Source organism: Lissotriton vulgaris, chromosome 5 (assembly GCF_964263255.1).
Source record: "Lissotriton vulgaris chromosome 5, aLisVul1.2, whole genome shotgun sequence".
NCBI lineage: Eukaryota > Metazoa > Chordata > Amphibia > Caudata > Salamandridae > Lissotriton > Lissotriton vulgaris.
The window spans coordinates 1,865,267,010-1,865,284,951 of record NC_141693.1 but is presented as its reverse complement, the minus strand read 5'-3'; the positions used below and the strand labels follow the sequence as shown (position 1 = coordinate 1,865,284,951).

The window sequence follows — 17,942 nt, the reverse complement described above, 5'->3', positions numbered from 1 at the left end:
CGTGCAGAGTGACAGTGAGTACAGTCACTCAGCACCACCACATTATCAGTCAGAACCACCACAGCATCACTCAGAACCACCACAGCACCACTCAGCACCACCACAGCATCACTCAGCATCACTCAGCACCACCACAGCACCACCATAGCACCACTCAGCACCACCACTGCATCACTCAGCATCACCACAGCCCCATTCAGCACCACCACAGCATCACTCAGCACCACCACAGCACAAATATGTTCTCTCAATGTTTCAAGCTTTATTACAAATGTCACAAAAAGATGTTAATATTTCACTTCTGTTCTTGGATTTTGTTACAATAAAATACACTGAACATAATCTTCACAAAAGTTATTTACAAAAGTTTAAGCTATTGCCATTATAAATTACAATCACTTTTATTAAGTATTAAAAAAAATTAAAAGCCATTGTTATTTGTAATATCAATACATCTAAGTCACGTAAATACAAATGTTGCATTACAAATGCTATAGGTGTCACATTTGCGAAAGTTATAACTACTGGCATTGTAAATGACAAAGCTATTAATTTAGCTATTTTCAAAACCAACACATAAATGAACGTTTGGTGAATTTCCATTAAAATATTTGACTTTTTTACTAAGATATTATTATACTGTTTTATGCAAACAAAATTTAGATACTGCATAAATAACTTTAATAAAACATATTTTATATGAAGCTTTTTATGTAAAAAAAAAATATAGCATAAAGCAAAAAACAATTGCCATTTACAATGCTAATAGCTCAAACTTAAATAATGCGAGACCTATTGCATTGCAAATGCTTGTTGTAAATGCATTTTCTGTGCTGGGAAGGTCAGTACTTTATTTATGTAGTTGTTTTTTTATGCGATGGCTAGTGCTGAGCTGCCACATTGTAGCACTTGGTCATTATATAGGGTAATGGTCTCCGGGTGGCCTTGGTTTTTAGAGTCTTAGAATATGGGTGGGTCTTTGCTTTGACATCAGGTTTATGGGATGAGACACTAAAAGGTTGTTGAAAAGCCTTTAAATGTCTTGTCATCTGAGGTGAATGTTCAGATTTTGACTGTGAATTTGACGATTTTAACTAATAAATAGTTTGTAGCTCAAACGGATTAAAAGTTACTAAAAAAATGTGACTTGTGTTTCTGCGAAGTGGACAGCCGTTTGCAAAGATTGACTGATCTCCTTTCTCACTACTGTGTATGAATGTTACACTGGTACTAATAAGGCAAAATCTTTGCAGAAACTGTTAGCATGTCTAAAAAGGTCAAAATAATAAAGTATCAGAAACTATACCTCAATACACTGCAGGCTTTTTTGCCGCATAATATAGTCAACTCTGCAGCATACTTTTGTTCTCTATTGCTGTATAATTCCAGTGGCCCCAAAGCAGGCAGCACGTTAAAAGTGCTTGTGCATGAAGCAGAGAGGCCGTGAAGTTTGTGAACTTAGTTTGGGGTGAGTGCAAATCCTGTATTGCCGATCCCTGGAGAGTTGCAGCTACTACTGCTGAAACAAGGCTGTTGGAGGTACTAATGGGTGAGGTGGACTGGCCTCAGGGGCAGGACCGACTTTAACACTGGTAGAGCCCTGTGCGCTAATGTTTGTTGGTGCCTCCCAATGATCACCTCTGCCATTTATTCCCTCACTGCCCCCCTTTAACAGTACCCCTCACGCCTCCATAACCACACTCGCTCAGATGCATTTAATTTGATTGGCAGCACCACTGATACCAGTGTAGGGTGTCAGAGCACTTTACATCACACACAATAACCAGAGGCAATCAATAATACATGTGCAAATCACTGTATAGGAAATGTTACATAAGACAAAGGACTCCAAGGTGTAGGATTCACATGACAACCATACTAGTAGGCAGTATAGTTTAATAGTGATTGGTATGGAGCAACACAAACTCTGAATTTAAAATGTAATACTATGGTTGGGGGTTCTCTTTAATAACCAGTATTGATTTCTATCCAAATAAACCCTTTTTGCAACATTACGATAAGCAAGGACTGGGTAAAAACCATAACGCTCTAATACATACCTTGCAGTTTGCATGCAGCTCTTAGATGACAGTTAATAGCTCACTGTTCTATCTTAGGATTGTGACTTAGAAACTGCAAGTAACAAAAGGATCTCACTGACAAAAGTAGTAACCCACTGACCTGTTTACATTATGTGCACTTTGTGATCTGCATGGTACATGTTCTTTGCAGCATGCACATTAACCCTCTGCGCTACCTTTCCACAAGTCAAAACTTCCATTTGACAAAAGTCCATCTTTCTCTAAGAAGAAAATTAACCACCTGAGTTATCATGCCATTTTTATTGTTGCCGAAAATTGCTGTAGGCCAGGAAGTAGGCAGCATGCTCTTTTAGAAAGATAATATACTTACAAACATGGAGTCCCCACACGAAGTCAGTGCCCTGTATGATTGTGCCGCCCTGCTCAAGGGTCCTAGAGTGATAGATAGAGTCACTGTAGCTCTAGGGTGTACTGCTTGATAGGCTTGCCCGCAAGACTGGAGTTGAACTTCAGAATGGATTGTGGTGAACAGGCCTTCAAAGTTGACCCACACTTGCCACTGTTAGGGTCCATGTTGGACAGGCCTCGTGGAAGGTACGCTCCCTCCCCGCATGATAAGGCCCGGACGCCGGCTCTCCCTGTGTCCCCAGAAGGAACCATCCCGGCAACCCACCGAAGCAACCCGTAACCCGTCCCCAACGGGACGCCTGCTCCCGAACACCCCAGCATCGGCTGACCCGGGCCCCCGTCAGCACCATTGCCCCGGTCCAGCCGCCATCTTGGACACTGCATCACGAGGCCGCGTGGCCTCGACGCGACCCCAACCCTGGGCCTGGCCAGGCCCCGACATCGAGGCACCACCATCCACCCAGGAGGTGAAGAGACCACTTGGCAGGTCAATGGGAGAAAGGAGTGTCGATGGCTCTCCCCCACTAGGTGCCGATCGCCCCCGGCCTCCCCGGGCGCTGGCTCCACCCCCCTGCTGGGTGTCTGGACTCCCTCATCCCGGACCTCCCGACCTCCAAGCGCGAGGGTCCGGACATCAAAGGAGACCAGACCTATAACTGGGGCAGCTCCAGAGCAGGAAGGCAGTATCCTGGAGTCGAGAGACACCTTGAAGAACTCATCCCTGACGGACTGCTGGCGCTGCCGCAGCCTTGCCTTGTGAACCCTCTCCGATGCCTGCTGGCGCTGCCGCGGCCCTCTGCAACGTGCATCTTCGTCCGGACCTGCTGGCGCTGCCGCGGCCCATCCTTGTGAACTATCGCTCTTGCCTGCTGGCGCTGCCGCGGCCCCTCTGCAAAGAAATCATCATCGTAGCCTGCTGGCGCTGCCGCGGCCCTCCTTTCCGAGAACCATCATCCTAGCCTGCTGGCGCTGCCGCGGCCCTCCTTACCGAGAACCATCATCCTAGCCTGCTGGCGCTGCCGCGGACCTCCTTCCTGAGAACCATCATCCTAGCCTGCGGGCGCTGCCGCGGCCCTCCTTGCCGAGAAGTTTCAACCTAGCCTGCTGGCGCTGCCGCGGCCCGACCTTTCAGATCCCTGAGCTCGAGGATTGTGAGCTCCTTTTGGGCCGCCCTTGTACCGGACCGGTACTAAGACTGTCCCGCTACCCCTTACCCTACAGAGACTAGAATTGGGAGGATCCTCGTGTCCTGCCCCCACTGTATCGTTGATAACCTTGCCTCAAGAATCCTATATAAAGTGTGCAGATCGCATCCCTGTGTGGTGTCCATTTGTGGGGGGGGAAGTTACTTGTCTGTACGATCGCTGGAGACGGCCCTCACCGGAGGCCTCTCCCCCTGTCCTCGGCCGACCCTCCGGGTCCCCGTCTAGCATTGGTGGCCAGCGGCGCGATCCGAACCAACGCGTAATCGTACAGAGAGTAACTCACCCCACGACACAACCACAATGACAACAAAAGAAAGCGGAACCACAGAAAAATTCCAGATGGAGAAACTAGAAGAGTATAACCACAGAGAACTAAAGCAATTCTGCATAGAACTAGGCATTGCTACCACAGGACTGAGCACGAAAGAAGACTTCAAAAAGGCCCTAGAATCTTGGGCAGAGACGGGTACGGCCATACCCCAAACCCAAAGCCTCGAGGCACTGGAAACGAACACCACTCCGACGGAAGGAAGAAGATCGGGTCTCTCCCCAGAGGAGATCCGAGAACGGGAAAAAAGCAGGCTCCATGAATTGGAGCTAGCTCGACTTCGGTTGGATGGAGAACTGAAATTGGCTGAACAAAAAATAACATTGGAACACTTACGGCTCCGGGAGGAGCGGGAAGAGAAACAAAGACAGAGAGAGTTAGAAGAGAAAAAACTAGCCTACGAACATGAGCGCTACCTAAAAGAAATAGAGCTTCGGAAACAGAATAAAGATCTCGGGGTTCCCGAGCGTCCGAACACTCCTGCCACTACAGACCCTAAAGTCCACATCCCCAAGGATGTCGTCAGAGAATATTACCGGAACGACGATATCCAGCAATGGTTCAAAGCCTATGAGGTAGCCATGACCTCCCACCGGATTCCCCGAAGCGACTGGGGAGCCGGGTTATGGGGGAGGTTCGTCAACGAAGGGTGAGACGCCCTGCTGCAACTCCCGGACCATCAAATGACCTCCTACGACCACATGAAAGCCGCCCTCCTCACTCGATACGGACTCACGCCCGAGATGTACCGCCAGCGGTTCCGCGACTGCAAACGGATCCCGGGTACAACTTGGGTGGAGTACGTGAACTTTTTCAGCAGAGCATTCGAGGGGTGGATCAAGGGCAGCAAGGTGACCACGTACGAGCAACTCTTTGACCTTATTGTGTGGGAGCACCTCTCTAACAATTGCTTCGTCGAGCTCAGGCAGCACCTCCCCGACAGTAAACTGACTGAACCTCGGCAACTCGCCGCCGAAGCTGACCGATGGGAAAGCACCCGAGTTGCCCGCAACGGGCCCAGCGAACCGAACAGAACCAACCAAGGACCCCATCGCCCCCGAGGGGGAGGAGGAGGCCAGGGCCGGGGCAGAGATGCCGTCCCGGCGGCTCCCGCTAGCAACGCCCCGCCCCCGGCCGGCAGGGGAAACCCCCCGATGCGTCCAGGGTTCCGAGCCAACGTTACTTGCCACCGATGCCAGCGACCCGGACACTACGCCAACGATCCTAATTGCCCGAAGAACCAGAACCCTATGCCCCGCCAGGTCGCTGCCGCCGCCCTGGGGGAAGAGCAAACCCCAGAAGATTCTGAAGAGTACGAGGCCGACCAGCCCGAGTGGGAACCAGCCGCCATGTCTCTGGTCTGTCTAGGGGAAAGAGACATGATTCCGCGGGCTCCCCTACCTGCCAATACGCGGAAATACAGCCAGTGGGTCAACATTAATGGGCGCCAGGCTGAAGCCCTACGCGACACCGGGGCCAGTGTGACGGCAGTCCGCTGTCATCTGGTGACCCCGGATCAGATCTTGCCGAACGTCCTTTGCCCCGTCCGGTCAGCCGACAATTCAGAAAGCCTGTGTCGGATGGACTGCGTCCCCTTCGAGTGGGGAGGAGTGTCCGGAATGCTGAAGGTGACTGTCCGCGATGATGCACCCGTGGACTGCCTCCTGGGGAACGACCTCGAAAGTTCCCCCTGGGCAGCCGTCGAAAGAAGAGAACACCTGGGGATGTTGGGCCTCCCAGAATGGGCCTGCATGACGACCCGGTCCATGGCCGCCCGCGCCATCTCCACTCCCGAAGAACCTCCTCCCCCGATCGTCCCGGACGGAGCCGCCCTAAGCACCAATCCCCCAGAGCAGAACGAAGAAAGGCCCGTTCAACTCCAGGACCTTCCCGAACTGGCCCAGTGGCGTCAAGAGGGTGGTCCCACCCAGGAACAATTCCGACAAGAGCAGAGGACCTGTCCCTCCCTCGAGGGACTCCGACAGCAAGCCCTCGCCCAAAGCGCAGGAGACACCTCAGGAGCCCACTGGATTTATTGGGACAATGACCTGCTCTACAGTGAGCAAAGAATTGCTGAGCTGGGGGCCAGTCGGGTGCTGGTGGTGCCCCTCCGCTTCAGAGACTTCCTTTTGAACTTGGCACACGATGTCCCCCTTGCTGGGCACCTGGGGCAAGACAAAACGTACAACCGCCTGGTAACTCACTTCTACTGGCCCAAAATGCGAAATGATGTCTCCAACCACTGCCGGGCCTGCCCCACCTGCCAGGCCAGCGGGAAGAGCGGCCGAAAGATCAAAGCACCCTGACAACCCTTTCCCGTCGTCACCACCCCGTTCGAACGGGTGGGAATAGACATTGTGGGGCCCCTAGACCCCCGAACGGCACAGGGGCACCGATTCATCCTAGTCCTGGTAGACCACGCCACCCGTTATCCCGAGGCCATTCCTCTTCGGACCGTGACAGCACCCGTGGTAGGCCGAGCCCTGATGGGGATCTTCTCTCGAGTGGGCTTCCCCCGGGAAGTCGTCAGCGACAGGGGCACAAACTTTATCTCGAAGTACATGAGGTCTCTCTGGCAACAGTGCGGGGTCACCTACCGGTTCACGACCCCTTATCACCCGCAAGGAAATGGACTGGTCGAGCGGTTTAACCGCACTCTCAAGGGAATGATCATGGGCCTAGAAGAACCCCTACGTCGCCAATGGGACGTGCTGCTCCCGTGCCTCCTCTTCGCCTATCGAGAAGTTCCCCAGAAATCCCTCGGCTTCAGTCCCTTTGAGCTCCTGTTCGGACACCCCGTCCGGGGCCCCCTCAGCCTGGTCAAGGAAGGATGGGAGATGGCCCCCCAGAAGACTCCTCCAGATGTATATAAGTACCTTCTGACCCTCCGCAACCAGACCCGGCGATTCAGGGAACTCGCCAAAGCCAACCTTGAGGCCAGTCAGGAGGACATGAAGAAATGGTACGATCAGCATGCCTCCTCCATCGAGTTCGAACCAGGCCAACAAGTCTGGGTGATGTCTCCAGTCGAACCCTGTGCCCTACAGGACAAGTGGACAGGACCCTTCAAGGTGATAGAGCGCAAGGGCCCTGTCACCTACCTAATAGACATGGAGTCCTCCCGGAACCCCCTACGAGTCCTCCACGCCAACAGACTTAAACCCCACTTCGTACGCTCGGAGCTCAGCCTGCTGATGGCAACAGATAGCGGGACGGAAGAAGACTCCGAGCCCCTCCCTGACCTACTGAGGACCCGTGAAAAAGATGGCTCAGTGGAAGGGGTCAGACTCTCCGATGCCTTGTCCCCAGAGCAACGCCGAGACTGTCGAGCTCTCCTGCTACAATTTGCAAACCTGTTTTCCCTCACCCCCGGGGTCACCCCCTGGTGCCTTCACGATGTGGACACTGGGGATAGTCCCCCCATTCGACACAGGGCGTACCGAGTGCCGGATCGGGTGCGCACCTGCATCCAGAATGAAGTCACCCACATGCTGGCTCTAGGAGTGATCGAGCCATCCGACAGCCCCTGGGCCAGCCCAGTCGTACTGGTCCCCAAGGCTGCCGCCCCGGGCGTTGCCCCCGAGCTCCGGTTCTGTGTAGACTATCGGGGTCTGAACGCTGTTACCAGAACCGACGCTCACCCCATCCCCCGGGCGGATGAGCTGGTTGACCGCATGGGGGCTGCCCGCTACCTGAGCATCTTCGATCTAACAGCGGGCTACTGGCAAATCGGCCTCACCCCCAGGGCCCAAGAACGATCCGCCTTCTCTACCCCGGATGGCCACTACCACTTCAAAGTGATGCCATTCGGCATGAAAAACGCTCCAGCTACCTTCCAACGGCTCGTGAACCAGGTACTGGCGGGCCTCGAAGAATTCAGCGCCGCCTACCTGGACGATATCGCTGTGTACAGTCGCCACTGGGCAGACCACCTTCACCACCTCCGAGAAGTCCTGCATGCCCTCCAGCAGGCCGGCCTATCCCTCAAAGCCAGCAAATGCCAGATTGGCCAGGGGTCCGTGACCTACCTCGGACACCAAGTGGCGAGCGGTCTGGTGGCCCCCCTTCAGCTCAAGATCGCTGCCATCTAGTCCTGGCAACCACCTGTCACCCAAACCGAGGTCCGAGCCTTCCTGGGGCTCACCGGATACTACCGGCGGTTTGTAAAGGACTATGGCAGCATTGTGGGGCCCCTCACAGAACTCACATCCAAGAAAAACCCCAAAACAGTCAACTGGACTCCGGACTGTCAAACGGCCTTCGAGAAGTTGAAGACCGCCATGTGCACCGCCCCCGTGCTCCAGGCCCCCGACTACAGCCGGGAATTCATAGTCCAGACGGATGCCTCGGATCATGGCGTTGGGGCAGTCCTCTCTCAACTCAACGCCGAGGGAGTCAATCAGCCAGTGGCCTTCATCAGCCGACGCCTGCTGGCTCGAGAACAGCGCTGGAGCACCATCGAGCGGGAGGCCTTCGCAGTGGTGTGGGCCCTCAAGAAACTCCGGCCCTACCTCTTCGGTACCCATTTCAGGGTACAGACAGACCACCGACCCCTGCAATGGCTGATGCAGATGCGGGGGGAGAACCCAAAACTGTTGCGATGGTCCATCTCCCTGCAGGGGATGGACTTCACGGTGGAGCATCGTCCTGGCCAGGACCACGCCAACGCGGACAGCCTGTCACGCTTTTTCCGCCTCGACGAGGAGAGTACCCAAGAGGATGGATGACTCTCCCTGTCTTCAGCTGGGGGGACGCATGTTGGACAGGCCTCGTGGAAGGCCCGCTCCCTCCCCGCATGATAAGGCCCGGACGCCGGCTCTCCCTGTGTCCCCAGAAAGAACCATCCCGGCAACCCACCGAAGCAACCCGTAACCCGTCCCCAACGGGACGCCTGCTCCCGAACACCCCAGCATCGGCTGACCCGGGCCCCCGTCAGCACCATTGCCCCGGTCCAGCCGCCATCTTGGACACTGCATCACGAGGCCGCGTGGCCTCGACGCGACCCCAACCCTGGGCCTGGCCAGGCCCCGACATCGAGGCACCACCATCCACCCAGGAGGTGAAGAGACCACTTGGCAGGTCACTGGGAGAAAGGAGTGTCGATGGCTCTCCCCCACCAGGTGCCTATCGCCCCCGGCCTCCCCGGGCGCTGGCTCCACCCCCCTGCTGGGTGTCTGGACTCCCTCATCCCGGACCTCCCGACCTCCAAGCGCGAGGGTCCGGACATCAAAGGAGACCAGACCTATAACTGGGGCAGCTCCAGAGCAGGAAGGCAGTTGTATCCTGGAGTCGAGAGACACCTTGAAGAACTCATCCCTGACGGACAGCTGGCGCTGCCGCAGCCTTGCCTTGTGAACCCTCTCCGAAGCCTGCTGGCGCTGCCGCGGCCCTCTGCAACGTGCATCTTCGTCCGGACCTGCTGGCGCTGCCGCGGCCCATCCTTGTGAACTATCGCTCTTGCCTGCTGGCGCTGCAGCGGCCCCTCTGCAAAGAAATCATCATTGTAGCCTGCTGGCGCTGCCGCGGTCCTCCTTACCGAGAACCATCATCCTAGCCTGCTGGGGCTGCCGCGGCCCTCCTTACCGAGAACCATCATCCTAGCCTGCTGGCGCTGCCGCGGCCCTCCTTACCGAGAACCATCATCCTAGCCTGCTGGCGCTGCCGCGGCCCTCCTTGCCGAGAACTTTCAACCTAGCCTGCTGGCGCTGCCGCGGCCCGACCTTTCAGATCCCTGAGCTCGAGGATTGTGAGCTCCTTTTGGGCCGCCCTTGTACCGGACCGGTACTAAGACTGTCCCGCTACCCCTTACCCTACAGAGACTAGAATTGGGAGGATCCTCGTGTCCTGCCCCCACTGTATAGTTGATAACCTTGCCTCAAGAATCCTATATAAAGTGTGCAGATCGCATCCCTGTGTGGTGTCCATTTGTGGGGGGGGGGAGTTACTTGTCTGTACGATCGCTGGAGACGGCCCTCACCGGAGGCCTCTCCCCCTGTCCTCGGCCGACCCTCCGGGTCCCCGTCTAACAGTCCACCAGCTGGTGCTTAGACACCAGGGCTTCTAAGGTCTAGCATTGGAATGTGTGCCCTCGGAAAAGTAGTCTTGGGGACTGGTCATGAAGGTTGAACTTGGTTCCCTAGTTTCAAATTCAGCAGCTCTGACCACAGTGACAGATCCTCTCTCCCACTGAACACCATACTGCCCCACTGAGAAAAACGTGCACTACCTTCAACTAGAACCCAATTGTGCCCCTCTATAAACACCTGAATGCGACTCAATTCAAATTAAACTCTAGACAAGAGCAATATACTGCCAAAAAAAAGTTACAACATCCTGGAAAAAGCAAACACGTAAAGGAATGCAAGATTTTGTAAAGCAAGTAAAATGTACCAGGAACAACATGGTTATTCATTATTCAGCAATCAATTCGTGTTTTTGCCTGAAAAGTTAAGGACATGACTACAGGGCCCAGAAACATAAGCAGCATGGTTTAAAAAGACCACATCCATAAACATAGAGCCACAGTGAACACTTTGTTTTCTAATCCACCCATCAAGCATATATTACACAGTACCTCCAGGAATGGTGCACTTCTCCACTCAGAGAAAACAATGATGTTCAAAGAAAGACAAGAAAACAAAAGTAGTGCTTCTCTGGCAAACTCTGTAACGTGGCACTAATGTGCTTGGGTGTGAATAAAATCAATCTGACCACTTTGTCACCACTCTATCTTGCTTTATATAGTTATTTTTCACATTCTGAACCTTTTACTTCTCTCCGTCCCAAGGCTGCACTGAAAGAGGGAGTAATAAAGAGGAGGAGTAATAACCATTTCTTGAAGTCACAGTTTTCAGTACGTAAGGAGTGCCACTGCAGAGCAGGAGAAGTGGACACTGTCCTTGTCTGCACGGCCACCAACGCAAGCCTTATTTATTTGTAGGCCTTGGCTATTTGTGACATGTGTTTAAATTTAAAAAGTTGGGGAAAAGAATCCATTAAATCAAAGAAGTAGGGTCATGCCGTGCTCTTCGACCACTGGGGCTATCACCCCTCATCAATCAGGTAACCTTGAATCTGGTGGCACAGAGAGCACGGGACCCACTTCAGGCATACCCTTCCCACTGAGGGCAACAAAAGCAAAAAGAACAGATGATGGACGGAATGCTGAACAAATCAAACATTCTCGTCCAGTCACAGATCTGGGTTTAATCCGTCATTTTTCTGCTCCCTGTGCCACCCCAGCTTGGACCCAGCCATATGCAAACAAGTCTTAACCCTCCTCCCAATGGGAACAGTCCAACCCGAACACAGGCCTAATGTCTGCAAGGAAAATGGGCCTCTTTAACACCTTGATGGGTAGTAAAAGGCAGAGATAAACTGGCTGCAGTGGTACACTCAGACCTCAGAGTCCCGGTACTCCTGAACCTGCTGCACTATTCATTGCTATGCCCCTGCTGGAGGGCATCACCAGTCCTCTTGCTGAGCAGCAGGGTGGGTGATGTCCACCAGGTATGATTGCACAAGTCAGAAAGGAAGTATTAAGATATATTAAATATGAATTATACTCTATTGGAACCAGTGAGTGCCCCCTTAGGAGAGGGTGAAACACAGCACGAACAAGAGATGTGAGCACCCCCTTGGAGAGGGTAAAACACAGCACAAACAAGAGATGTGAGCACCCCCTTAAGAGAGGCTAAAACACAGCACGAACAAGAGATGTGAGCATCCTCATAAGAGAGGGTGAAACACAACACGAATAAGAGATGTGAGCTCCCCCTTAGGAGAGGGTAAAACACAGCACTAACAAGAGATGTGAGCAACCCCCTTATGAGAGACTAAAACACAGCACGAACAAGAGATGTGAGCACCCCCATAAGAGAGGGTGAAACACAGCACGAATAAGAGATGTGAGCTCCCCCTTAGGAGAGGGTAAAACACAGCACTAACAAGAGATGTGAGCACCCCTTAAGAGATGATAAAACACGGCACAAACAAGAGATGTGAACACCCCCTTAGGAGAGGGTAAAACACAGCACTAACAAGAGATGTGAGCACCCCCTTAAGAGAGGGTACACACGGCACGAACAAGAGATTTGAGCACCCCTTAGGAGAGGGTAAAACACAGCACAAACAAGTGATGTGAGCACCCCCTTTAGAGAGGGTAAAACACAGCACGAACAAGAGATGTGAGCACCCCCTTAGGAGAGGTCAAACACAGCACGAACAAGTGATGTGAGCACCCCCTTAAGAGAGGTTAAAACACAGCACAAACAAGAGATGAGAGCACCCCTTAAGAGAGGGTAAAACACAGCACGAACAAGTGATGTGAGCACCCCCTTAGGAGAGGGTAAAACACAGCACGAATAAGAGATGTGAGCACCACCCTTAAGAGAGGCTAAACCACAGCACAAACAAGTGATGTGAGCACCGCTTAAGAGAGGGTAAGACACAGCACGAACAAGAGATGTGAGCACCCCTTAAAAGAGGTAAAACACAGAACAAACAAGTGATGTGAGCACCCCCTTAAGAGAGGGTAAAACACAGCATGAACAAGGGATGTGAGCACCCCCCCCTTAGGAGAGGGTTAAACACAGCACTAACAAGTAGTGTGAGCACCCTCCTTAAGAGAGGCTAAAACACAGCACGAACACAAAATGTGAACCCCCCTTAAGAGAGGGTAAAACACAGCACGAACAAGTGATGTGATCACCCCTTCAAGACAGGGTAAAACACATCACGAACAAGAGATGTGAGCACCCCTTAAGAGAGGGTACAACACTGCACGAACTAGCATTTAGAGCACACCCTTAGTAGAGGACTAAACACAGCACGAGCAAGTGATGTGAGCACCCTCTTAAGAGAGGGTAAAACATAGCCCGAACAAGTGATCTGAGCACCCCCTTAAGAGAGGGTAAAAACAGCACGAACAAGAGATGGGAGCACCACCTTAAGAGAGGGTAAAACACATAACGAACAAGAGATTGGTGCACCCTATTAAGAGTAAGGGTGGGCCTAGTGCTCCGCTCCGTCCACGGAGTGTGCGTAGTGTTGCCTACTTCACGATTCGCAAACTAGGCGTAGTAAGCAACACTTCACACACGCCATGGAGGAGCATAGTTGCCTGCCACCCGCCTCCCTCCCGCCCTCTTCGGAAGCCCTTAAAATCATATAAAATATTGTAAAACAAATGAAAACGACTTACCTGAGATGCTGCGTCCCGGTGCTTCCTCTTCCTTGTTTCTCGACGACTTCTTCCTCATAAATGCGCGGGCACCCACGCATGCACATTTCTTGCAAGAAATGCGCGGGCACCCCGCATGAGCATTTGTGAGGAAGAAGTTGGCGAAAAACAAGGAAGAGGGAGCCCTGGGAGGCTGCATCTCAGGTAAGTCGTTTTCATTCATTTTACAATGTTTTTAAATGATTTTAAGGTCTTTAGAAGAGGGTGGGAGGGAGGCGGGCGGGGCGTAGTGGGGCTAAGCGAAGTGTGTGGGTGTGTGTAGATTCCCCGCCCCACACCACGTGATGCTTTGTGTAGCCCCACTACGCCCACTACGCCCAAGGTTAATTAAGAGAGGGTAAAACACAGCACAAACAAGTGTTGTGAGCATCCCCTTAAGAGAGGCTAAAACACAGCACGAGTAAGTGATGTGAGCACCCCCTGAAGAGAGGGTAAAACACAGCACGAGCCAGTGATGTTAACACCCCCTTAAGAGAGGGTAAAACTCAGCCCGAACAAGCGTTGTGAGCACCCCCTTAGTAGAGGGCAAAACACAGCACGAACAAGTAATGTGCGCACAACGTGAAGAGAGGGATAATACACAACACGAACAAGCGATGCAAGCACCATCTGAAGAGAGGGTAAAACAGAGCACAAACAAGTAATGTGAGCAACCCCTGAAGTGGGGGTAAAACACAGCACGAGCAAGTGATGTGAGCACCCCCTTAAGTGAGGGTAAAACACATAACGAATAAGTGTTGAGAACCCCCCTTCAAGACAGGGTAAAACACAGCAAGAACAAGTGATGTGAGCACCCCCTTAGGACTAGGAGAGGGTAAAGCAAATCACGAACAAGAGATGTGAGCACCCCCCTTAGGAAAGGGTAAAACACAGCACTAACAAGTAGTGTGAGCATCCTCCTTAAGAGAGGGTAAAACACATCACGAACAAGCGTTGAGATCACCCCTTCAAGACATGGTAAAACACAGCACGAACAAGTGATGTGAGCACCCCCTGAAGAGAGGGTAAAACACAGCACGAGCAAGTGATGTTAGCACCCCCTTAAGAGAGGGTAAAACTCAGCACGAACAAGCGTTGTGAGCACCCCCTTAGTAGGGGGCAAAACACAGCACGAACAAGTAATGTGCGCACAACCTGAAGAGAGGGTAAATCACAACACGAACATACGATGCAAGCACCCTCTGAAGAGAGGGTAAAACAGAGCACGAACAAGTGATGTGAGCACCCCCTTAAGTGAGGATAAAACACAGCACGAGCAAGTGATGTGAGCACCCCTTCAAGACAGGGTAAAACACAGCACGAACAAGTGATGTTAGCACCCCCTTAAGAGAGGGTAAAACTCAGCACGAACAAGCGTTGAGAGCACCCCTTCAAGACATGGTAAAACACAGCAAGAACAAGAGATGTGAGCACCCCTTAAGAAAGGGTAAAACACAGCACAAACAAGAGATGAGAGCACCCCTTAAGAGAGGGTAAAACACAGCACGAACAAGTGATGTTAGCACCCCCTTGAGACAGGGTAAAACACAGCACAAACAAGTGATGTGAGCACCGCTTAAGAGAGGGTAAAACACAGCACGAACAAGTGATGTTAGCACCCCCTTAAGAGAGGGTAAAACTCAGCACGAACAAGCGTTGAGAGCACCCCTTCAAGACATGGTAAAACACAGCAAGAACAAGTGATGTGAGCACCCCCTTAAGAGAGGGTAAAACACAGAAACTCAGACCTTGTATGAGCAAGCGATGAGAGCAGAACGAAAAACAGAAAATACAGTTCCAAGTGTGACCCCTCTCCACCCCCTAGAAAGAGTACAATATAGATCCAGACACGAGCAGGTGATGTGAGTCCCCCTTACTCCAGAGAGGGTAAAACACAGACCCAAATATGAGCAGGTGATCTCACAGACATTGCTCATGAGCCAGTAAAGCACGGACCCTTCTTAAGCAGCAAATACACACAGTGGTAATACCTACTTCTAAGCATGAAAACGTGCCCAAGGTAGCCAATAACCCTAAATTGATGCATAGCTGCCAAGGTCCCCAATTCCATGTGTGGTGTGCTGTGCTGCTGCAATCTAGGTATTTTTCTTTCTTTGAATTCTGGTATTTTCAGTCCTGTTTGATCATGGAGTAAACAAGACTACCAGTCCCAGAGTTCAAAGAAAAGAACCTGGACTGGGGCAGCACATCACAAATGGAACTGGGTAACTTGGCAGGGCTGCCATGCATCTAACTCTCTGAACCCTTCACTATGAACCACGCCTCCTACGTAATCAATGCACCTTTATTCAAGCAGGGGCGCGGCTCCCTTTGCTGCAGCAGGTGCATTAGCACAGGTGCCCTTGACACCTGATAATTGCTGTATTTATTACCGCAACAGCAGTTAATGGGGCCATGTTTCTTGCCTGCCCCATGCCATCCGTGCTACCCCACTGTATCCAAGCCCCACACTGTGCCAGCACTCTAAAGTTAAAGCCCAAGGCACAGCCCTCCTTCTCGGGGAAGAGCGAAAACGGGGGAGGCGGGAGGGTTCTTACCTTGTCGGTGCTGGAGAAAGCTGTCCGGGCCCTCTTGTCTTCGGGGCCCGAGGGGACCCCCGTGGGGACTCGTCTCTTCCAGATGCAGCTGCAGCAGAATACCCCACGCAGGACGCGGTGCCAGCGGCGCCCCCTGCCTTCCCGAGAGCGCTCCGATTTGCCCATGACGGAGGAACGGGTTAGCGCCACTTGGATTGTGAGGCCTTCTTGGCGCTGGAATCTGCCTCGTCAGTCCAGGAGGAACACCGCCGCGTTAGGGCGTCCCTGTGAGGCAGTCGAGTGATAGATAGGGCGACTCAATGTGTGCTCTTCCGTTTCTGAGTTTGGGTTTTCCCTGGTCGAGGGGCAGTGCAGGGATTACAATTCAGTGCGTCATAGTCCTGTGAGGCCTTGTCCATTAACTTCAATTGTAAACCATCAAAATCCACGTTCATGGCTCCACAACAACAGTTTTGCCGCAAATGTCCTTGTACTACACAATTTCCGGGTCACCACAGGGTCAGGCTATAACTCACATTGCTGCCCTGGTGCACCAGGGAACATAGAGGTGGCTCTCTCGTAAGTCTCCTCTCTGTGACATGTAAAGTGCAGAGGTCTCAAATTAATGAATTAAATTAAAAACTGGAAAATCCACCTCTTCCTGTCCCTCCTTCGATAGCTCTGGTAAGCATCGGTGCTGCCCAGTGTGGTCCATCATGGCCTGAGCTCCCTGGCTTAGCGGGGATGTAGATACGGCTGCAGAGATAGGTCTACGCACAGCCGTACCAGACCAGCGGCAGCACAGCCTCGTGGGTGATAATGTGCTTTACAAATACACATAACATAACCATGCTCATTTTAAGCCCCGCCTCTCCTCAGCGTGGTGCCTCCAGGCTGCTGGTAGAAGTTGGCCCGCCGCGCTCTGCTCCCTGCTTGGGGGTCGCCATCCTGCTACAATGTTTCATATTCAGAGAGTCCCATGCCACTGAGTGTAGGGGGAACCTTTGCGCAGACCATCCTGTTGTACTACGGTCAATGCCCGGAGGTTGGGTTCCTGTTCGGGTGTTGCAAGCACAGACCACCCAGTCCTGTCAAGAGACTCGGCCCCACCGACTCAGACAGTTCAGTTGCCCTCTTGCTGTTTAGGGATTGAAATCCTGCTTCGATTACACAAACAGACCGCCCTGGGGCCAGCCACCTCACAATATAGACTGCCCCACATACACTGCACTGGGACGATGACCGTGCTGCAATTTCACACACACACTCTCCTGTTCCTCTCAGTACAGACCGAACCCTTATCGATACATTTTGGCCGAGCTGTCCTCAATTAATGCTTGGGGATCGCAACCCTGCAGCAATTGTACACACAGACCCGTGTTCAGGGGATGGGCGGTCTACTGGAATGACACTTACAGACCACCCTTATCCTCTTAGTGCAGACCAAGTTACCTTTTATGCAGATTGACATAATGCCCCTCTTTTCAATGCTCACAGACCGGGATCCTGCTTTAATTGCACGTACAGACCACCCCCTTACTGGATGAAGGACTGGGCATCTCTCGACACAGACTGAACTAACTGCCGCCGTTCAACGCTTGGGGTCATTCAGAATCCTGCGGCGAAGGTCCATGGACAGACCGTCTTGTAGCTCACAATACAGTCTGGGCACTCTCTGATGCCTATCTGTCTCCACGCACTGCTCGGGGATCACCGTCCTGCAGCGATTACACTCACAGACCGGCCTCTTGAACTCAGTGCAGTCCTGGCACCGCTCTATGGGGCTTGCCCTGCTGCCGCCGTTCTCTGCTTGGGGATCGCCCTCCTGCGGCGATTACACTCACAGACCGTCCTCTTGGACCCAGTACAGACCAGACACCACTTCACAGACCGTCCTCTTGCACTCAGTGCAGTCCTGGCACCGCTCTATGGGGCTTGCCCTGCTGCCGCCGTTCTCTGCTTGGGGATCGCCCTCCTGCGGCGATTACACTCACAGACCTTCCTCTTGGACCAGTACAGACCAGACACCAGTTCACAGACCGTCCTCTCGCACTCAGTGCAGTCCTGGCACCGCTCTATGGGGCTTGCCCTGCTGCCGCCGTTCTCTGCTTGGGGATCGCCCTCCTGCAGCGATTACACTCACAGACCGTCCTCTTGGACCCAGTACAGACCAGACACCAGTTCACAGACCGTCCTCTCGCA

The 17,942-nt window shown here is 52.7% G+C and overlaps 1 protein-coding gene across 1 annotated transcript in view; it reads right to left on the bottom strand.

Moving 5' to 3' along the window:
- The window catches only part of GRB7 (growth factor receptor bound protein 7), a 672,870-nt gene extending 655,291 nt beyond the window's left edge, over nucleotides 1–17,579 (bottom strand). Inside the window, exon 1 of the mRNA XM_086924360.1 lies at nucleotides 15,762–17,579. Within this exon, the coding sequence (XP_086780486.1) occupies nucleotides 15,762–15,926 (165 nt within the window). The 5' untranslated portion in view covers nucleotides 15,927–17,579. The remainder of the gene's footprint in view (nucleotides 1–15,761) is intronic.
- Between the last annotated feature and the right edge of the window lie 363 nt (nucleotides 17,580–17,942).